Below are 20,791 nucleotides of genomic sequence, written 5' to 3'. Positions count from 1 at the left end.
CACTGAGGCGGCTTCAGCTCTGGAATAGAGCCGTTCAGCTCTGGAAAGAGAGCTGAGAAAGTCTCAATTCTGGATTTCCAGTGCTAAAAAGTCTCATGGCTTGAGGGCTACGCGAGGGTACACCTGTTTCTCGGCCATCTCTGCCGCGTCTGTGAACTCCCACCAGGCGCCAGAAATGTTTTAAAATGTTGAAAGAATCAAAAGAAAATGAAGAAAACTACTAAAGGTAAAGAAAAATGATTGTCGTTGCGTCTTATGGCTTGAGGGCCACACGAGGGTACACCTGTTTCTCGGCCATTTCTGCCGCGGCTGCGAACTCCGTCAGCGGAAAGTCGGCTCCCACCAGGTGCCAGAAATGTTTTTAAATGTTATAAAAAATCAAAAGAAAAATGAAGAAAACTACTAAAGGTAACAAAAATGGTTGCCGCTGCATCTCATGGCTTTAGAGCCACGCGAGGGTACACCTGTTTCTCGGCCATTTCTGCCGCGGCTGCGAACTCCGTCAGCGGGAAGTCGGCCCCCACGAGGTCCTCGTAAGGGTACCTGCCTGCCGTCCGCGCCAGGAACTGCACTGCCGCTGTCAGGTGCCAGGGGGCGTAGTTGTGCACGCCGTGGATGGTCAGGCACTTCCCGATAATCTGATCGCCTGAGGTTGAAAAAGGGAGAAAATGTTGTATAATTCTATGAAAAAATATGACTGTCCTATTTCTAGTTTATTTTTTTTTATTTTTCATACATATTTTGATGCAAGTTTCCAAAATTATATCCAGTTGCTTGAGTAACTTCTTTTTGGCGTATCTTATTACCTGGGTGTCTAACCGTCACTGATGCATATTTTGATGGTTTCCTCGCTAACACAAATAAAAAAAAGTAGCAACTGCATGCAGTACTAAACATCAGCTTTTGATACGCGCTTCAATAACACTACACGCGAAATGTGGGATTTACCAAATTTACCATGGGTATGTAAATGAGATATATAACATTTACCCACAAATGCCAATTTTAAATTACATTTTTGGGTAAATGTGTATGCGACTCTGAGCTAAAATTAAAGACTAAAAGAGTGCAGTCTTGTATTTGGTGTAGCTAACGGATTTTTGAAGAATATAGGACCATGACAGTAAGTTGTGCATGAAAGGAAAAGGAAAACCAATCAGAAGATGTTTGTTACCCCTGATGTCGAGTTGGGACCTCGGGTGCACCATCCCCACCAACACGTACGTGCCGCCGGGCCGCAGCAGCCGGATGCCCGAGGGCACCACCGAGGGAGCACCGCACACCTGCGCAGGTGAGAATAGGTAGATATCCGTCAGGTGTACAAGCTAATGACGTTATAGTATTGCTTGGTGAAGGGAAGAGTGTGTACTCTCCAAGCAGAGGTTGTGGGGGAATGATCGTTACCTTTTTATATATGGCCGTTGTTTTTTTTTTTTTTGTCGCTACCCCCCACCAGTCGGTGGCCGCGGACCTTCTCTGGCTAATGGATACTGCCTGGCCAATTTGATACTGTCTTTTTACCACCGAAAGGGATCTGCTTGGAGATTAAGAGTGTGGTCATATTGAAGAGGATGACTTGGAAATTCAGGTTCAAGTAAATTTCAGCTAATTCACAGGCAATCAAATCTCCAGTTTTTCTGTTCTTTTTATGACACTCACTTCCTAAAGATTTCATGGTGAAAATCATAAATGAAATCATATTCAGTTGCTCGAGTAACTGTTTTTCAGCGTATCATATTACCTGGGTGTCTATTAACCTTCACCGACGTACTTCATGGTGACAACTATGGTGACACTTCTTTTAGAGAAGGCACTGTGTTTTAATAGATAAGACTGTGTACTGAAAACAGGTATAAATGACTTGAAAATGATACCTCGATAACAGCATGGAAGGAATCCTCCTTCCCAGAATCCTCCGGGTCCTCTTTTCCCGCCAGAACGGGCGTCCCCCCGAACCTGGGAACGAGTTTCAGACGATCCTGGTTCAAATCCGTGCAGTACACAAACTCGTAGCCCCGTTCCCTTAGCAACGCGCATGCGTACAACCCCAGCAGACCCGCACCCTGCACCATGATTGGACCCCTCCCTGTGACGTCATCGTCGTTGCCATGGTTACGAGCCGTGACGTCAGACGGGACGCTTTCCAGCCCGACGTTCAACTGGTCTCGAAACTCCGCGGCAATGTTCTCGTTCCCGGGAATGCAGGACACGGCGTTGACGACGGTTGCTAGGGCGCAGTTGACGGGGGCCGCCATCCTGTCAGTCACGTGATCGGGGATGGGGACGACGTGGACGCCGCGCCTAACGACCAGGTGCGTTGCGTAGCAACCGTTGAAGCCCGTCCCGTTGCTAAGGAGGGCGTGGCCGTACTTGAAGAGCTGTCGGCACTTCTGAGGAAGGCCGGCCGAACACCTGAAGGAAAGCATTTTCTTTGTTTGTTTGGTGATAATTTCCACGAGGAACACGTGTATGGGCCGCACAATCTATATATTATGGTAGGCATCGTATGGTTGTCCCAAATCTGATGAAAAAGTGACATCAGATTTGGGTCCGCCTTAGGACGGACGAAAGTGGAGATAGAGAGAGAGAGACGCGGAGAGAGAGAGTGAGTGAGTGAGTGAGAGAGAGAGGGAGAGAGAGGGGTGTGTGAGAGAGAGAGAGAGAGAGAGAGAGATTAGGAAAGGCACACGAAGAATGCCCCATACCCAGTATCAAAGATGAAGGCCCCCTAAATGTAAACAAAGACATCGGGGACGACCGGGCTCGCCCTTTGGCGTCGCCAAAAAAACACCCACCTGTCGCAGTTAAAACACGAGTCTATAATGGAGAAGGTGACTCGGGATCCGGCGGGAAGGGCTCGGTCCCCCCGGCGGTCCTGTACCACCTCCAGTACCGCCTCGTGTCCCAGCACGCTCGGTACCCCGTGGTGACGCCGCCCGGATAGGGAGTGCAGGTCCGACCTGACAGGAACGGACTTCTATTAATACATCTCCAAGCACACGTTATGTTACGGTGGCAAAATCGCGACATCCAATGAATGACTAACTTTTGCCACACTGAGCTAAGTAGCGTTACACGTCAAAAACAAAACATGATGAACAGTTACAGTTAATAACGTTATATACAAAATAAAACTACTAGTAAACATCATTAACATAAATAGATAAGCTAATAAACTGAGATTTGATCCAGTAGGTTAACGTTACCTCAGCACGACCTAAGAATCCTAAAAAGAAGACAACTTAGCACGAGACGTGAGTTGCAAGGACTTTGAACCCAAACCACCGTAACTGTCGCCTTACCTGCGCGTAAACACGGTGCATTTTAACGTTGACGTTATCCATACTTCATCAACAAAACTGTTCAGAACTTTAAATGTTTCCCACTGTAAAAGTTACATTACCTTACCCACAGACGGTGGCGAGTCGGATCCTGCCGAGAATCTCTCCCGGTCCGGGTTCGGGGGCGGGGCCGGTCTCCACCGTACAGGCCGGTGTGTGGGCCGGCCCGTGGAAAATAACCTTCTGGGCCGCCATCCTGCGTTTCTTTCAGGTGTCGAGCGATATAGGATTCGTAAAGACCTCCTAGTGAAGTTCAGGACAAATCTAGGAAGAAAAACTCTTGTTTAATCTACCAGAAAAGGTCCGAAAGTCATTCAGACCACAAAAAATGCCCTCAGTAACTAGTAGATCGAAGGTCAGTCGTTTCCGTATTTATTTGTTGTCAAATACTCGTGCAATGTAGGACACGCCAGTTAAAAATGTGGTAAAACCGAGACAAAATTTGTTTATCAGTCTACAAATTTCATTCCTTTGAATTCTTTGCTCGGTATTTCTCCTGTTTTGTCCAGATTCATTAACTTTTCTGAGAAGTTCGAAAAGTTGTTCCAAATCCAAGGACACCTGCAGGTCAACGACCTAGCTCTCGCGAGATCTCGCCCGGCGCGGGAGAGCGCGAGAGTTGGAAACCAAGATGGCTGCCATTCGGAGATTGTGTGTTTTGAAAGTCGTGGTTCCAGGTTTGGTGGCCGCAAACGCCTCGAGAACGGCGCTCTGTGGGGCGTTTGTTTACCAGGCAGGATGGGTTAGAAACATGAACTCAAGGTGAGAAAGAATTCCAGTCGCTAGCTAGATCTGGGGACCCTATTTTTGGACCGAATCGTAACACGTGACATCATGTACGTACATGGTGCTTTTCAAGACTGGCACACGTCACAATGTCTAATTGTCGCTTCCGCTTTCTTGAAGCCTATGTGGTAGAAAATGTTCGCTTTTACCACATTTATAACTGATTTGTTGGTTGTACATTGATGGAAGTGGTCATGATTTTGTCCCAAACACTAACAGAAGTGAATTGCGTGTGAAGGGGGAGGGGGGCATACTGTTTACTGGGGTGAGATGGGTGGTTTTGCAAGTTCATGACCTTTTCCTAAATATAGTATGAAACCCCATTTAAGGACACTGTCGTCTTTTCTAGTGCATGTGAGGGGTAGGGTAAAATCGTATCACAGTACTGAAGGATTAGCAGTGTACAAAATACTTTGTTTGCAACCTACGGCTAAAATTAGGTTGCCCATCAGAATTTTAGGTTGCCCCACCTATAAGTTACTACTTTCCCCAAATTTAAGTAATGTTACAGACATAAGCCCTCGACAATATTTCTAACAGTCTTTAGTAACTTAGCCACTAATACCTAAAATTAAAAAGCATCTGCAGGCTACAGTGGTGCAAGCCAAGTGTGCATGATTTCGTGTGTATGTGTGGGGGGATTCTTAAAATTCAGGTAGCACACTGGGCTACCTGGGTTCAAAAGTAGATGGCCCTAAGTAAAATTTGGTTGCCCGGGGCAACTGGGCAACCAGGTATTTTGCATGCTGGTTAGGAACATACAAAATCGTGCCAAATATGCTGAAGACTCAAGTGAAAAGAAGGTTTAAAAAAATGATGTTTGAAGCTCGTGCTGTGTTTTTCCTCTTCAGTAGGTTACAGTCAGTTGGGATCCTGGAGACACCAAAGCAGCAGGGAAAGTACGAGACAGGTCAGGTGAGGTCAAGGGCATTTTCTCCACATTCAAGGTCAACCCAGATTGAGACCAGACTGTGTAAGATTTAATTCACTCACACTGGGATGGACCCCTGCTCTTTTCGATAAGTATGTTGGATCTTTAACATGCACAATGTAATCTTTCAGTACAAAGTTTGCTGCTGATTGTTTGTAGGGTTGTTGACAGTTTTGTTTGTTTGTTTTGCAGTTGTTCCTGCACAAGGTGTTTGGTTACCGTGGGATTGTGCTGTTTCCGTGGGTCGCCAGATTGTACGATCGAGACGTCGCCTCAAAAACTGAAGAAAGGTGAGAAGGTCATCAACAAGACTTCACTGGGGAATTAAGAATCATTAAGTCTTGTTTGCAATTGTTCACCAATATCTCTGACATATTTATAGAGTAAAGTAGAGTAGAGTAGCATCTACGGCCAGGTAGGACATCAGTCCAGTTGAGGCTGCTCCATTTACTTTTCCGATACACGTTTGAATGGAATTAAGGCAAATTTTGGCTTGATTTAATAACTTTGTTTTCTTCTATCCCATAACTTTCTAATTGAAAGAAGTCAACATTTATACAAGAGAAGTTTGCAGTATTATTATGACCTTTTACCTTGCAGTGAACAATGAAAATGTTCAAGAAGAATGCAGAATGAAAATTTTACACAGCAAGTTTGCCTAAAAGTATTGCACATTCTAATGAACTCCTTGCCTTCCATTTTATATCTTCCTACCCTGTCCCAAATGTCTTGTAGGAATCTTGAAGAAGGTCTGTATACAACAGCTGGTAAAGAGGTGAAGGGCAAGACGCACACATATTACCAGGTCCTCATCGATTCAAGAGACTGTCCCTACATCGTAAGTCTTGTTCCTACATCTTAGAAATCACGCAAGGGACTGTTCCTATAGTGTAAGTCTTGTTCTAGCCTCTGTAGCAGGCTTATAGAACTGGGGTTTTGGTGGTCTTCGGCTGTTAGCCTCCGTAGCAGGCTTATAGAACTGGGGGTTTGGTGGTCTTCGGCTGTTTTCTGATTAGCCGAGTTCTAAAAAACCGGGGTAATTCAACCAGTCTTGTTCCAAAATCTTAAAATCACTAATCACTCAAGGGACTATCCCTACATTGTAAGTCATGTGTCTGTGTCTCAGAAATCACCCAAGGCTTACATTGTAACTTGTTGATGTAAGTCTTGAGTCTACATCATAGAAATCACTCAACTTGAGTGATCAAGGGACTGTTTCTATATATGGTTTAAGTCTCGTGTTTGCATCTTAGAAATCATTCAACAAGGGACTGTCAACTTACATTTCAAGTCTTGTTCCTGTGTCTTACAGTTAGATAAGTTAAAAAAGAAAGAAGGCACAATGAACAGAAACATAAAATGTTGTCTGAGATGATGCAAGAGTCAGATTTTGAAAGGTTAATTTGTAGCATAAGTAAAGAGGGACATCTAAATGAAAAAAAAAATTATCATTAAATCTTCATATTTTGTTGCCAGCTGCCAGAATTTAGATATGGCTAATTTTTGAAAAATTAAGAATTGACTAATTTTCACATCAGACTGTCTTTCATCCTTGCCAGCCTGTACTGTTTTGCATGTTTGTTTGTTTGTTTGTTTGAGCCTTTGTTTATTCCTTGTCTTCCCCAGAGAGCACAGACAGAAGGAGTCACGTTTTTAGGGAACACAGAAAACAGTCGGTCCTTGTACGCAATACCAGGTGAGAGGAAACTTGCAGATTCTTCAAATAACTGAATTTTCGCCCAAGGAGACAATGGATTCTCATGTGGAATCCTCCTTCGTCTTGTTAGTAACATACAGATTCCAGTGGTTAGTGACCCTGCCTCTAGACCAAGAGGTTGGGAGTTCATATATCAGCTGTTGTTGATCACCCGACATGCTACTGGAAAGGATGGGACGTTGAGTTGTGGTCCATTGTGCTTGAGTTGTGGTCCATTGTGCTTGAGTTGTGGTCCATTGTGCTTGAGTTGTGGTCCATTGTGCTTGAGTTGTGGTCCATTGTGCTTGAAGAGTTCAGTTAGCCAGGGGTGCAGTTTGAGTAATGTATGGCAGAGAGTTCCAGTACCAGTCTAACACAATCCTAGGGAAGTGTGTATAGTACCTATTTATAGCAATGGACCTATTGCACTATTACATCACAGTTTGTTTACCTGTTCTAAAGAACATTCTAGAATGGTCAGTTAAAGAATAAAGATAATTTCTTGTTTTCAAAGTCAGGTATGGATGATTTTTGCTGGGTCTAGTTTTGTTGACACAGCATTACATGCCGCATGGGTGATTTAGTTGTGACATTAGACGAAAGTAGTACTGTATAAAGGCCTTATATTAAGGCTAATGCTACACAAACACACACCGCGCTACGCACCCCTGTACAATATAAACATCGATTGACCGGCATTCATTGCGGTAAACAAACTGTGACGTAATAATCCAATAGGTCCATTTTTGTGGTCCAAGATCACTAAGTTACACTAATAAATTATCCTTTCACTTTGTTCAGGTCTGGACTACGTGAGTCACGAGGATGTCCTCCCGTACACGTCGTCAGACAAACAGCCCATCCAGCACGAACTGTTTGACAGGTTCCTCACTGCACAGCCGGGCAGAAGTCAGTATACTTCACCTACTCTTGTATGGGGGCCTGCATGGGGGGGTCCCGACAACGCTCTACGCTGAATTCAGGAACCTCTCAATTACGCTTTACGATAAATTCCAAGTGGCTACAACGCATTACCTAGAATTAAAATGTGGAATACGCTCTATGCAAAATGGGTCAATTACGCTCTTCGTTGAATTAGAGCGGGCCGTCTACGCTCTACGTAGGATTAAAACGGCCGATTACGCTCTACGGAAAAGGGCATGCAGGCCCCCATGTATCTTATGTGACTTATTCGTCAGTGGAATTGTTTAGGTACAGGTCTGATATATGACAGACTATCTAGGTAGGCCTGTGTACGTAATACGTGTGAAATTTTTTTGTGACACCAGCTCTTAGAGTCAAACTTATTAAAGACATTGCCATGGCTGCCTTCAGACTTAGATTAATATCATTCTTAAGTTAAGATTCCAAATTATCAACATCCCTAAGACCTATGAACAAAAATGTTGTGTTTCCTCTTTCCACCCAAAAAAAGAGTCAGGAAACAGGAAACACAACATTTTTTCCCTACTCCTAACAACATCACCTTACCACTATGAATGGATTACTGATTCTCCTCTCTTCTTTCTCAGTACCGCCGTTCACTGCGCGGGAGACTCTGCGAGCGTGGCAGGAGAAGAACCACCCGTGGCTGGAGCTGTCCGACGTCCACCGCGAGACGACGGAGAACATCCGGGTCACCGTCATACCCTTCTATATGGGCTGCAGGGTACGAATACGATCATTTATTTTTTATTATTTATGTTTACCAAAGGAAAACATTGGTTTTTGCTCAGTCTCTTCCTCTTCTTCTTCTCGAAACAGTGACCTATGACCTGACCAATGACATGATTTGTTGACGTCTGTCACCATGGTGACTGGTGTTGGGTTACATAATGTTGCAATTTCATGGTCTGCTCTGCTTCTGTCACCATATAAGTAGTCATGAATGTGTTTGAGTAAGAATTAACAGAGCAGACCATGTCCGAAGGTAAACATCATGTATTTGCTTTGCAAATGTTACTTCTGACTCTAGTTCTTTTTGTATCTGTATCTGTGTAGCCGCTATAAGGCCTAGAAAAAATGTTGCTCAGGCGTTTTCCGTCTTATTTCAACAGGAAGCCCACAACGCTAATGTGTACTGGGTAAGTCAGATTTCATTTCCTTCTCGTAAGGCTGAAATCCCCTGGCCAATTATTCTTTCTTTCTGGCTACATTTTACTGTTTTTGAACCCTGCATTGTGAGTCTGGTGGAGACTATGTCGTGCCCACCAAAAATCAAATTTATGCATAACTGTTGTACTTACATACATGTATTATGTAAATAATGTTTCAAGTTTGATGTAGTTTGTATGATGTATGTCTAACTATAACTGGAAGACTAGCTACATACTTGTCTGTTTGTACTCGTATGCTTGCTAATGGAGAATATAAAGAACCTACAGCACCTACTGTAAATGTGTGATGACCTGACATGACTGAAGTGCCCCCTGTGTGTCAGTGGCGGTACTGCATCTGGCTGGAGAACCCTGGTCACCATCTATGTGAATATGTTATCTAATATTCTATTTTCTAATATATCTATAAGGATAACCAGAGCAGTAGTTGGATAGGGTAGACCATGTGGAGGTAAACATTATGTGATGACTGTGTGTCAGTGGCGGTACTGCATCCGGCTGGAGAACCTCGGCGAGGAGACAGTCCAGCTGCGGGAGCGACACTGGAGAATCTTCAGCTTGTCCGGAACGCTGGAGACCGTACGCGGGCGCGGGGTCATCGGGAGGGAGCCGGTCCTGTCGAAGGAGCAGCCAGCGTTCCAGTACAGCAGCCATGTGTCACTACAGGCACCCAGCGGACACATGTGGTCAGTCTGTCTGTTTGTTTGTTTGTTTGTTAGGGAGTTACTTTGAGGATTTGCAAAGGAAAACATAATCTGATGACCTGGATGATCTTGGATTACATTATGTAGCAAGTGGAAGCACAGTGTTGGAGGGGCTGGTCACTAGAAATATAAATGTGTTTCAGCAAGAATCAACAGAGCAGTTAAGTTAGTGAGACTAGACCATGTGAAGATGTATACAGGCATTATGCATTCGCTTTGCAAATGTTACCACAAAATTTGTAGTTGTTATTACTACAAACTTGTGCAGGGAGAACTCACACTGTGGGCCTGTTACTTTTAATTTGAAGTTTTACACAAATTCATTCCTATCAATGTTTTTTTGTTTGTTTTGCAGGGGGACATTTAGAATGGAACGCTCAGACGGCCACATGTTTGACTGCAGGATTCCTCCCTTCTCTCTGGAGAGCAAGTCGGATGACAACAGCTCCCCCCATGGGTTCGTGTAGGTATTGCATGTCCATGCCAGTTTCTGCCTTAGTGGGGGATCACGCAATGGATCTATTACATTATTACGTCACATTTTGTTTACCTGTTCTAAAGAACATTCTAGAACGGTCAGTTAAAGAATAAAGATTATTTGAAGTCAGGTGCATTTGATTTTTGCTGGGTCTAGTTTTGTTGACACAGCATTACATGCCGCATGGGTGATTTAGTTGTGACATTATACGAAAGTAGTATATGTAATAATGCTACACAAACACACACACCTGTACAATATAAACATCGATTGCCCACAAACTGTCCTGACATTCATTACGGTAAGCAAACTGTGACGTAATAATGTAATAATAGGATTATGTGTAACGCAGGTTCAGACAATGCCTCACCAGGACAATTCAAATGTTGTGCATGCGCATTGTGTTCTTTGTGTTGTCGTGGCAATGACCGGGCTTGCCCTCTGAGTTCTTTATTTTTCCCAGCATGCAATAGAATCTGTAATGAGGTCAGTGAAAAACACCTTCCAGCTCCAAGAAAAAAAAACTGCTGGGTAAGACAGCACAAAATGGAGTCCCTTACAATTAAGACGATAAATTTAAGGCAATAATGAAAGTGTTTTAAGAGGAAATTTTTAAGATTGAAGTTACTTTTGAATAGGGTCTGTTTGTTTCTTTTGAAATAAGTTGCACAAAACAAAGAGACAAGTTTGCTAGAAGGAAAGAAAAAAGTAGGGGTATCTCTGACTCTGTCCTTGTTCTGTGGAGTCTGAAGGTCATACAGCCTGCTGTGACCTTGACTGCAGCATGATGGGTTACCGGTAGTTAAAAACTGATCAATCAATGTTAATGCATTGTCAGTAGATGACATCATGCCTTAGTTATGGTGGAAAAATTAGCTTTATTTTGTTTCCCTTTTTTTGTAAATTTGGATATCTTTCTCAAGGTCAACAGGGTTCTAGCTAGTGCAAAGTAGCGTAATTTTGACCCCCTACGCTAAATTTTCCCCCCTGCGCTATAATTTTGACCCCCTACGCTAAATTCCCCCCCCCCCATGCTAATTTTTAATACAGCATAGGGGCGTTGTGACTGTATTTCTTTGTTCAAGAATGCCAGATCAAATGTGATCAAGGATACATTGTACATACCTAAGAAATAACATTTTTTGCCTTTGGGTATCCCTCAAATGACCTCTTTTTAAGCTCAAATTTTAAAAGCTCCGCTTCGCTCCCTCATCATGCGGCCAGTGCCACTACGCTAAATTAAATCCTAGCTAGAACCCTGGTCAAGTAGAAGTACAAGGTCAGACCTGTCTCCTACATGAGTGCTTCTCATTTCAGGGGACCTAAGAGAAAGTGAAAGTGATGTGCTACCATAGCAACCAGACAGGTCAAAGGTCGAAGATTACATCATTGCACAGCCAAGCAAGTCAGAAGTTCAGGGTCAAATGTTAAAGGTCAGGGTATGAATCTGGAAGAGCCAACAAATGTACATACAGTACAATAAAACAGCACAAATCACCCCTCTGTGACAGTGGTATGTTCCAGATGATCCAGGTTTTAGATAGGCTTGAGTCGTACCATGTGTAACTGGAAGTAGGGGTATCATGTATCACTTGGGAGAGGGGTAAAGGGTTATGCTAATGCTGCTTTTTTGTGTTGTTATTTCCTTTGTTGCAGGGGGAACTGAGAAGAAACCTTATATCTGACAGATATCAGAAAGCCAGCTGCCACCTCGAAAAAGGACCACATTGATGGTCGTCATGGCAACAGCTTGTGTAGTCCTACACACCTGCCAATCATTCTTGGTCACCATGGTGATATTGTGTCACCAGCGGCTGCCCATTGTGACAGCTTGTGTTGTCCTACACATCTATCAATCATTTTAATTTATTTCTTAAGAAATAAAGGGTAAGACCAGGTTAAGTTTGGTGGGGGGGGGGGTAGTGTAAAAATGCTGCACTGTTGAGTTAATCATCTCTCTGCTACACAGACTGTATAAGCAGGCTTCTTTAGCATAACTGAGCATGAAAAGAAAGGAAGTCTATGCCTTTATACATCTACAGAACCTTTTAAAACTATCATACATTACAATACATACCTAGTAACCTGAATAATCGTGGGAGTACTTCTTTACTTTGGCTGTCCACAGAACAATTTTGAAAGCGGGATATATGTTTGCAAGTAAATGTTATTTCAGCACAATCACAGTGGATTCTTCCCAAACATTTTTGGCTGCATCAGGGTGTAACAAACTCTAAAAGCAGCTGAAACTAAAGTAATGTTGGTGAGGAAATGCAGAAAGAAGTTTCCCTGCGAAAACATACATAATGTAGCTTACAAACCTGAGGAAGCTACCGTTATTCGAGACATAACACTGTACATATAGTTACTGAGACCATCTTGTGTATGCTGATGTTAACACTGAATCCTGTTGATAACTCATTTTCATCTGGGTCCAGAATTTGCTTTACATTTCCGGCCGCCCCAATTCAATTTTTTGGTTCTTGGATCTTTAGGAAAAAATGAAATATATTTCATACCTGGTAGTACAATGTTAGGGAAGAAATAGAGCCAGAAGTAAGGTTTCCTTCCAGCCTGTTATTTTCATTGTAACCTCTTGCTATAATTTCTGTCTAAATGATCTGAGAACCAAAGAATTGAATTGGTTCGGCCTTACATTAAAAGTCGAAGTTCGTACGTACAGTGCCAAGAAGTAAATGTGAACATCACACCGACATCTTGTCCTTGGTTTTCAATTTCAGTGAAGAAAAGATGAAGTCATGCTTCTCCAAGAACAGCGGTTAGATGTTTCAATCCATGCCTTGTACATTCTATTTAGTGTAGCCTTGAATGAATGAATGAATGAATGAATGAATGAATGAATGAATGAATGAATGAATGAATGAATGAATGAAAATAATTTAATGGACAAACAAAGCATTTCTCAGCCTATCCGCTGAATTGCATGTTGCTTCATATTTTTCCAATCAACATAAGGGGGTTAAAGGCTTGACTGGTAATGCAGTTATTAAAATTACCAAATATAAAGAATTTCTTTTAATTTATAATTACAGCTATAGAATAAATAAGAAAATGTAGAAAGTTTGGTCTCCCTGCATTCGACACAAATTAACCTTTAGTATGTTGAAGAATCCGTTTTTCAACCGTTTCTATTAATTACTAATCTCCAAGCAGATCATACGGTGGCAAGACAGTGTCCATTGGCCAGAGGAGTGTCCATTAGCCACCTTTGGTGACCATACAGACTCCTGGCTAATGGATACTGTCTTGCCACCGAAAGGGATCTGCTTGGAGATTACCTGTATTAACAGTATTTAACTACAGGGTTAGGTAGCAATCTGATTGTTAAACCATTCATGGGGGCCCGCAAGCCCTTTCCCGGCCGTTTTAATTCTGCGTAGACGGACGGCTCTAACATTTTTGCGTAGAGCGTGTTCGGTGTTTTAATTCTACGTAATGCGTTGTAGCCACTTGGAATTTATCGTAAAGCGTAATCGAGAGGTATGCGAATTCAGCGTAGAGCGTTGTCGGGATTCGGGACCCCCCCTTGCAGGCCCTCATTCATGGTAAGTGAGGATTGTCTCACAGAGCTGTTTCCAGTTTGCTGATATAAACTTTACCCCTCCCTACATAAGAGTGTCTTGTTGGTAGACGCCAGTTACTGTCTCCCTTCACTTGGTGCTTCTGCATGTTTTTCACTGCCTGTCTTCTGAGCTGTGTGCTGTAGTTCTGTTGTGCAAGTTTGGCTGCTCGCTCAACTTTCAACAATTTCACTCTTTCTGTTGAGGTGGAGGTAGCTGCTTGTTTCCAGGTTTGGCTCTGTTCTTGTTCCCAGTTTTGACCCCGATCTTGTTCCCAGCTTTGGCCCTGATTCTGTTCCCAGGTTTGGCCCTGATTCTGTTCAAAGGTTTGACCCTGTTCTTGTTCCCAGGTTTGGCTCTGGTTTCGTTCCCAGGTTTGACATTCAACTCCTTCCCAGGTCTGTCCCTGGTCTTGTTTCCCAGTTTGGCCATGGTCTTGTACCCATATTTCGCTGTCTTCTTGTTCCAACTTTTGGCCCAGGTCTTGTACCCAGGTTTGGCTCTGATCTTGTTCCCAGGTTTGGCTCTGTTCTTGTTCCCAGGTTTGGCCATGGTCTTGTACCCATGTTTCGCTGTCTTCTTTTTCCAACTTTTGGCCCAGGTCTTGTACCCACCTTTGGCTCTGGTCTTGTGCCCATGTTTTGCTGTCTTCTTGTTCCCAGGCTGGATCCTGATCTTGTTCCCATGTTTCGCTGTCTTCTTGTTCCCTGGGTTGGCCCCTTGCAGCATTTTCCCTGAGTATCATGGTACAGTCTTGAGACATCTCCAGGTTCCACCAAGGCGAGTCCTTGCAATCTGGTCCTGCTTCTTGCTCCTTTAAGGATGTTTTCACATCTTGCTCCTTCAATGAGTCTTTTTCAGAAGAGCAGACCTTCTGTTTCTTGGCTGCTACAGTATGCTTTCTTAATGGCAGTCCTATCACACACTGTTCCTTCTTTTCCTTCCCAAGACTTCTCTTGTAGTCACTTATTGTTATTCTCCTCAGTGAGTTTCTTATAACTTCTTGAGAATTTCCTCTGTAGTCTTTAGGTTCCTCATAAGACGTTTGTGGCCACTCTTCAGATTGTTCCTTCTGCTCTGCTTGCCACCTCGGCCCCACCCTGTCCCTCCTTGTTGCACACGTGCAGATTGATTGCTCTGCTATGTTTCCACTGTTTCCTGTGTGAAACGCTGTTCTTTGTTCCTTGTGAGGAACTTTTTGCAATCCTTCTGGCCTACACACACCCTGTACAGGGCCCTGTCCCCCTTTCCTATTCCCCTGCCATGTGTCTAAAGCAACTTTTTGTGAAAGGCTCATGATATTCTGTTCCTCAACTACAAAGTTACAGTCTTGTGGAGGTAGGAAATCGTCAGCTAACTGTCGACAAGAAGTCTGTGGTGGTGCGTTTTCGTTGGGAGGGCCGTTGTGTGCTTGTTCCCAGTGTCTTCTGGTTGCCTCTCGTTCCCACTTCTGTAAGTTTTTCCTTAGGACGGTCCTGCAGGCTGTGGTACGAGTAAAGCAGGTCAATTGACAATTGTCAATCATTGTGTTTTAAATTTTTATACACAGCCATACATACAAATACAACTAACACACACACACACACACGCACACACACACCTAACACACACATACACACACACACACACACACACCTAACACACACACACACACACCTAACACACACACACACACCTAACACATCTCACACACATACACACGCACACACGATGACACAAACAGCCACTGTTTCGTGCCATGTTCGCAATTACTACTATACTAGTACGGCAGTGCCGTTGTCCCAACCCACCATATAGCCCAAGCAGACCCACCTTCGCACGTCTGCACGGCGTAACCCCTGGGAATGAACCCCTCTCGCCCCGCCCTGTTCCTGACCCACACCCAATCAGCGTCCTCCTCGTTCAGCAACGTCACCGTCTCCCCTCGCAACGCCGTGACGTCATCCTCGTCAATGGCGCGAAAGTCGAACAGCACGGTGAGAGCCGGGCCGTGGCGAAGCCGCGCGAAGAAGCCGCTTCCCGCGTCGTCAACCGACTGTAGCGAGTCGTCGTCGGAGAGGTCCGGGGAATCCGGCGGGTCCTGCTCGCGTTCTCCTCGGGGGTATGTCCACCTGTCATTTGTATATTTGTACATTTGTATTACTCTCCAAGCAGAGGTTTGGGTTTTGGGGGTGTTTTTAGCGTGTTTTTAGGCTTTTATTATCGGGGTTTCTCTTTTGCACTGAATTTTTTTCCCCACCAAACCCAACCTCTGCCGGCACTCACCCCGGCAAAATGGAAAAATGGATATCCCTAATGATAATTTGATGGTTCCCGGGGAGGAGCACTGTCACCCTTCTTGAATAGGTTTGCCCCGCCCCGGGGTGAGTGCCGGCAGAGGTATTTTGATATGCCTTGTATTTATGCACTTATGTCAGTGGTAGCCGCTACCAGCCTTGTTGCTGCCTGGTTGCCACTTGTTAAGCACTGTTGCATTTAAATAAATAAACAAACAAACAAACAAACCTGTCCCCGCCGGGATGGCCGGCCCGAGGCGGTGGAGAGTACGGTCTTTGCCGGTCTGGTTTCCGCGGGAGCCTTCGGCCGAGCGGCCAGACGTAGCTGTACGGAATGAAGCCACGGTCGCGCCAGACGTTCGCCACACGCACCCAGTCGTCCGACCGGTACAGGACCCTCACCACGTCCCCCCGTTCCACGTTCAGTTGGTCCGGACGCCCCGACGCGAAGGTGTTGATCACCTGTAGCAACGGACCACGATATAATTCGTTATTTTAACCGTTATTTTCCGTAGAAATTTGCGTTTTGTTGAACGATATGTCGCACCATGTGCACACAAATTATTGTGGGCCAAGGAGGTTGGTATTTGAGTATTTTTAATAGAGAGGTTTTTTTCATGACTATCGTGGTTTTAGGGAACACTGAATATATTTCTTTCGTGTCGAGTGTCACTGAAAAAGCTTAGGGAGAAAATTTCGCTGCAAAAACTGTTACAAACACGTTTTTTGTTGGAAATTTCCAGTTTGGCCCAGTGAACACCTTTTGGAACGTACCGCACGTGTGCATTATTAAACCCATTCAACCTTCCCGTCCAAACAAGACTTCCGAAGGCTAAGATTAACTGACTGCATATATTATTTACTTCTGAGCACCCAAAATTAAATCTGTGCACAAGTGAAAATACATGACGTAGTTTAATTTCGGTTTTGATCACCACGGCCTGTACGTTCGCTGGGCGTCGCCTGGTGGCGCTGTGGATCAGCCGCTCCGCCTGCCGGTCGAAGACCGTGAACGGCGGTTCGTCCAGCTCGGGAGAGTTTTGGTCAAAGTCGGAGTCTGTGTCCAACCCCACGGGTACATTAGTGGTGTCCCAACCAGGTTGCCGTAGTTGAGTGTCCCAACCGGCTTGCCGTACATTTGTGGTGTCCCAACCGGCTTGCCGTACATTTGTGGTGTCCCACCCGGCTTGCCGTACATTTGTAGTGTCCCAACCGGCTTGCCGTACATTTGTATTGTCCCAACCGGCTTGCCGTACATTTGTGGTGTCCCAACCGGCTTGCCGTAAATTTGTTGTGTCCCAACCGGCGAGTTTTGCGTTGCTGTCCCAACCGGCTTGCCGTACATTACTTTCCCAACCGTTTTGCCGTACATTACTGTCCCAACCGTTTTGCCGTACATTACTGTCCCAACCGGCTTGCCGTACATTACTGTCCCAACCGGTTTGCCGTACATGACTGGCCCATCGGGATTGCCGTAGTTTCTCACCGGCTACTTTCTTACTCTTAGCATGCCTCTTGCGTCCGATCTCGGCACGTTTGTGGCCCCACCTAGCGGAGTTTGTAGCAACTGCAGGGCCAGGCGGCTCCTGGTGACACGTTGATGACGTAGGGCCACGGTAACTATGGTAACCCTCGTCCCGCTCGGTGCTGTTGTCGGCCTGCCACTTGGCGATCAGCTGGTCGGTAGACAGGGGCGGGGCGTCGGGCAGACCTGGGGAAGACATGTCAACGTTTCAGTTATTTGATTTCATTTTTATTTATTTATACAAGTTAGCATGTCGCCATTTTGGCGCTTTTCAAAGCTCCCTGTGTCGTACATGACATGACATGACATGACATGACATGACATGACATGACATGAGGAAGAGAAGTCAGGGCCAAACACCTTTTGTCACCGAAAACTCTGCTGTAAGTCCTTCTCTCCCTGACACCTCTAATCTCCAAGCAGATCCCTATCGGTGGCAAAAAGACAGTATCAAATTGGCCAGGCAGTATCCATTAGCCAGAGAAGGTCGCCGGCCACCGACAGTGGGATTAGCGACAAAAAAACGACCGTATATAAAAAGCTAACGATCATTCCCCCACAACCTCTGCTTGGAGAGTAGACACCTCCACTATTCACACATGGTTTCACGAACAGCCCAAGGCGATGTTTCCCGACTCATGAAAGTGTTGGAGGAGCGCCAGTAACGACCGGGAGGGCTACAATTAGCGTAACCAACTGGCGGGAATGATTGTCACAGTGTAGCTAATCTCACACATTAGCGCCGGCGAATTTGTTACATTTCACTTGCTACATACAGGCGATGCTCGGTAGTGGCAGTCGAGTCGTGTGGTGACATTTTAAAAAGTTGATTAGATATTCCAAAGTCGAGAATATTAGTGCTTTAAAGGTTACATATTAATCCAATACAGTGTCGAAGCCACGGTGGTATAACCAAGGAGCTTTCATGGTACTAGTATAACTGCCTTTAGAAGTAACGATCTCCCTCTACATCTGCTTGGAGGTGATGACGCAGGATGATTGACAGGTGAGTAGCACGGTTCCCAGGCTTCCCGCCATCTGACCTGATCTCTGGGCTGTGCATCGCCCCCGGGGCTTTTCTCACACTTTCCAATTCACTATCAGTCTATATACAAGCCTGTCATCTTCAGTCTATATAACATTACAAGTCTGTCAACTGTTATACCGAGATTTCTCTCAATGGATTCAAATAGCAGATTCAAGTGCATATTGACATGTGACAACCCATGCATTTTACATATGGAGGGTATTTTAAAAAGAAGCCTAATAGCTAAAAGGATTGTAAAAGCACATCCCCATTTCATGCTACCTAGTGTCTTGGGAGTTAGATTAGACCCATAGTATGTTTGTTGAATGCTAGACATATACCAGCCAACGAAAGGGTAAGTTACCCAGTAAGGGGCAGTGTAACCACGACGGAGCTATATAGATCCTCAAGTCGACCTATTAAAGACGTTACTACCTATATATATAACAATAGATATCATACGCTGTACGCCCCGGTTTTAACAATACACTGGCTCTTCAGATACAGAATATTGTTTACGCTCATGCCAAAAATTAAAAGGTTGGTTTGTTTTGAATAAGCGGTAAACCGGCTTCAGGTGTAACACATAGGTTTTGTGCAGATCTGTAAGACCAGGGTATAAGTTTCATTGATGGACTTACACCGGGAAGGACCCCAAACTCATATGGACAAGTGTGGTGGGTTCTTTAACGTGCTGGAGGTACCGGTGTGTACCGGTATTAAATAAAAGACGACTTAAGAGTCAAGGCTTTGAATTAAGTCGCAAAACGAGATTATACCACCTGAGATTCTAAAGCTTACCATCTTCAGACGTGTCTTAAGCCGAGGTTTAAGTCGTTTCACCCCGTTCAAAGGCGAGGTGACACTGGATAATACGCTAAGCGTCCTGTCTAAAGACGAGATGACATGAGGTAAGACGCTAAACCCCCTGTTGAAAGACGAGTTGAGAACGTGTAAGACGTTAGGCCACACCTGAAGGAGCGTGTTTAAGACTCACCTGGCAGACCGTCCCCCCTCCTGGCCAGTCCGGAACACAGACACGCCATGCGGCCGGCGTCTTCACCCAGGTGTAACCACAGGTAAGGCTCCTTCAGGTGTTGGCAGTGAAACATCGTCCATTTTTGCCGCCCTGTGCTCCTTTCCCAAAGGGGGCCTGCATGCCCTTTTTCGCAAGGCGTAATCAGGCCCTTTTAGTCTTCGTAATTCGTAGGCAGCCTCCTAACAAAATCAACGTAATTCTTAAAAGTGCATTAGCAGGAAATCGTAAAGTCGTAATCAGCTCTGAGAATTTAACGTAATTCGTAATCGGCGGGGAAAATTCTGCGTAATTCGTAATCACAAACCCCCATGCAGGCCCTCCTCAAACAATGGCAACCTGCCAATGACCCAACTGGTCCGGCGTGTTTTTGTTTTTCCCCAGGGGCCGATCGTTAGGAGTCCTTTGGGAGGCATGTATAGACAAGCCTGACTTGCCGCCAACCCTCCCTCAGGTCATATAATGCCCCCTCCCCGCCCTCTCTCCCCCAGGCCAGGTAAGGCGTGACGTCACAGGTGTGACGTTTTCCCGCTCCGTGACCCCAGGTGACTCCTAAACGAGCGAAGGGTTGCTGTTAACTTGTTTTTCAAAAGAAAGGCTACTAGTACTTGCTTTATGAAGCTGTAATTTTTCTCTAATTGATTTTATTATGATTTTGCTTGGAGGAGGCATTAGGATCTGCTTGGAGATGACAGACGCTTATCACATATGCAGTCTGAACACTCAAGTAATTCAATCAATCAAATCCAATCAAATTTTTATTCGGGCAAATACCCGAATTTCGTCCGTATTACATAGTACATAAAGCATTAAAAACAATGACACTCTTCATTGTGCACATGAAACAACATAGGCAAACTCACTATTAAGACATATTCGAAGACGGTTACACAATTAAAATCTATGCACAATATGCAATTATCACGTAGGATTTAGCTAGGTACTATATATATATTACACTACTGCTCTTGTAATGCCAAAGTTGTCAATAAAGCAAGGTCTCCAAGTAGATGTTGGGATTATCCGATAGATAGTCTGGGTGCCATTCTCCGTAGTTTCCTCCGGTTCCCTAATGTGGTAGTCAGCGACATTAGGAAGCTGGCGGAAGCTACGGAGGATGGCACCCAGGCTAGGGGGTAGTACACGGTAGTGATGTCCCCTAACCCACCTTAGTTAAAGCAAATGAGCAGTTGATGGTACTTAAGTAATCTCCAAGCAGATCTTTCGGTGGGGGAAGACAGTATCAAATTGGCCAGTCTGTAACCATTGAAATGATTACAGACTGGCCAATTT

The 20,791-nt window shown here is 44.7% G+C and overlaps 3 protein-coding genes across 7 annotated transcripts; 1 reads left to right on the top strand and 2 right to left on the bottom strand.

Annotated features, from left to right (window-relative positions):
• Positions 1-251: 251 nt before the first annotated feature.
• Positions 252-3,536, bottom strand: LOC109482695 (L-threonine 3-dehydrogenase-like). The gene is made up of 5 exons (XM_019785514.1): positions 3,409-3,536; positions 2,796-2,960; positions 1,875-2,412; positions 1,175-1,283; positions 252-646 (listed from the first exon to the last, which is right to left on the bottom strand). The coding sequence occupies exons 1-5, from the start codon at positions 3,534-3,536 to the stop codon at positions 435-437; spliced, it is 1,152 nt and encodes a 383-aa protein (XP_019641073.1). The 3' UTR covers positions 252-434.
• A 334-nt stretch (positions 3,537-3,870) lies between these two features.
• On the top strand, positions 3,871-11,912 carry LOC109482743 (polymerase delta-interacting protein 2-like). 5 transcript variants are annotated; one of them, XM_019785572.1, is made up of 11 exons: positions 3,871-4,103; positions 4,982-5,042; positions 5,251-5,348; positions 5,794-5,896; positions 6,685-6,754; positions 7,556-7,663; positions 8,287-8,423; positions 8,812-8,838; positions 9,352-9,557; positions 9,931-10,038; positions 11,371-11,626. In XM_019785572.1, the coding sequence occupies exons 1-11, from the start codon at positions 3,973-3,975 to the stop codon at positions 11,387-11,389; spliced, it is 1,068 nt and encodes a 355-aa protein (XP_019641131.1). In that variant the 5' UTR covers positions 3,871-3,972; the 3' UTR covers positions 11,390-11,626. The 5 variants fall into 5 exon arrangements, with proteins under 5 accessions (XP_019641131.1, XP_019641135.1, XP_019641134.1 ...); XM_019785576.1 differs by lacking the exon at positions 11,371-11,626 and adding an exon at positions 11,710-11,912 and having other exon boundaries at positions 3,877-4,103; positions 4,979-5,042; positions 9,931-10,032; XM_019785575.1 differs by lacking the exon at positions 11,371-11,626 and adding an exon at positions 11,710-11,911 and having other exon boundaries at positions 3,877-4,103; positions 4,979-5,042.
• A 1,911-nt stretch (positions 11,913-13,823) lies between these two features.
• Positions 13,824-19,588, bottom strand: LOC109482694. Its single transcript, XM_019785513.1, has 7 exons — positions 19,460-19,588; positions 17,286-17,621; positions 16,858-16,967; positions 16,140-16,372; positions 15,447-15,745; positions 14,249-15,116; positions 13,824-14,160 (listed from the first exon to the last, which is right to left on the bottom strand). The coding sequence occupies exons 1-7, from the start codon at positions 19,572-19,574 to the stop codon at positions 13,824-13,826; spliced, it is 2,298 nt and encodes a 765-aa protein (XP_019641072.1). The 5' UTR covers positions 19,575-19,588.
• Positions 19,589-20,791: the final 1,203 nt, after the last annotated feature.

Source organism: Branchiostoma belcheri, unplaced genomic scaffold (assembly GCF_001625305.1).
Source record: "Branchiostoma belcheri isolate BF01 breed outbred unplaced genomic scaffold, Haploidv18h27 scaffold60, whole genome shotgun sequence".
Taxonomy (NCBI): Eukaryota; Metazoa; Chordata; class Leptocardii; order Amphioxiformes; family Branchiostomatidae; genus Branchiostoma; species Branchiostoma belcheri.
Note: the sequence above shows the minus strand (reverse complement) of the source record. Positions and strands in the feature narration are given on the sequence as shown.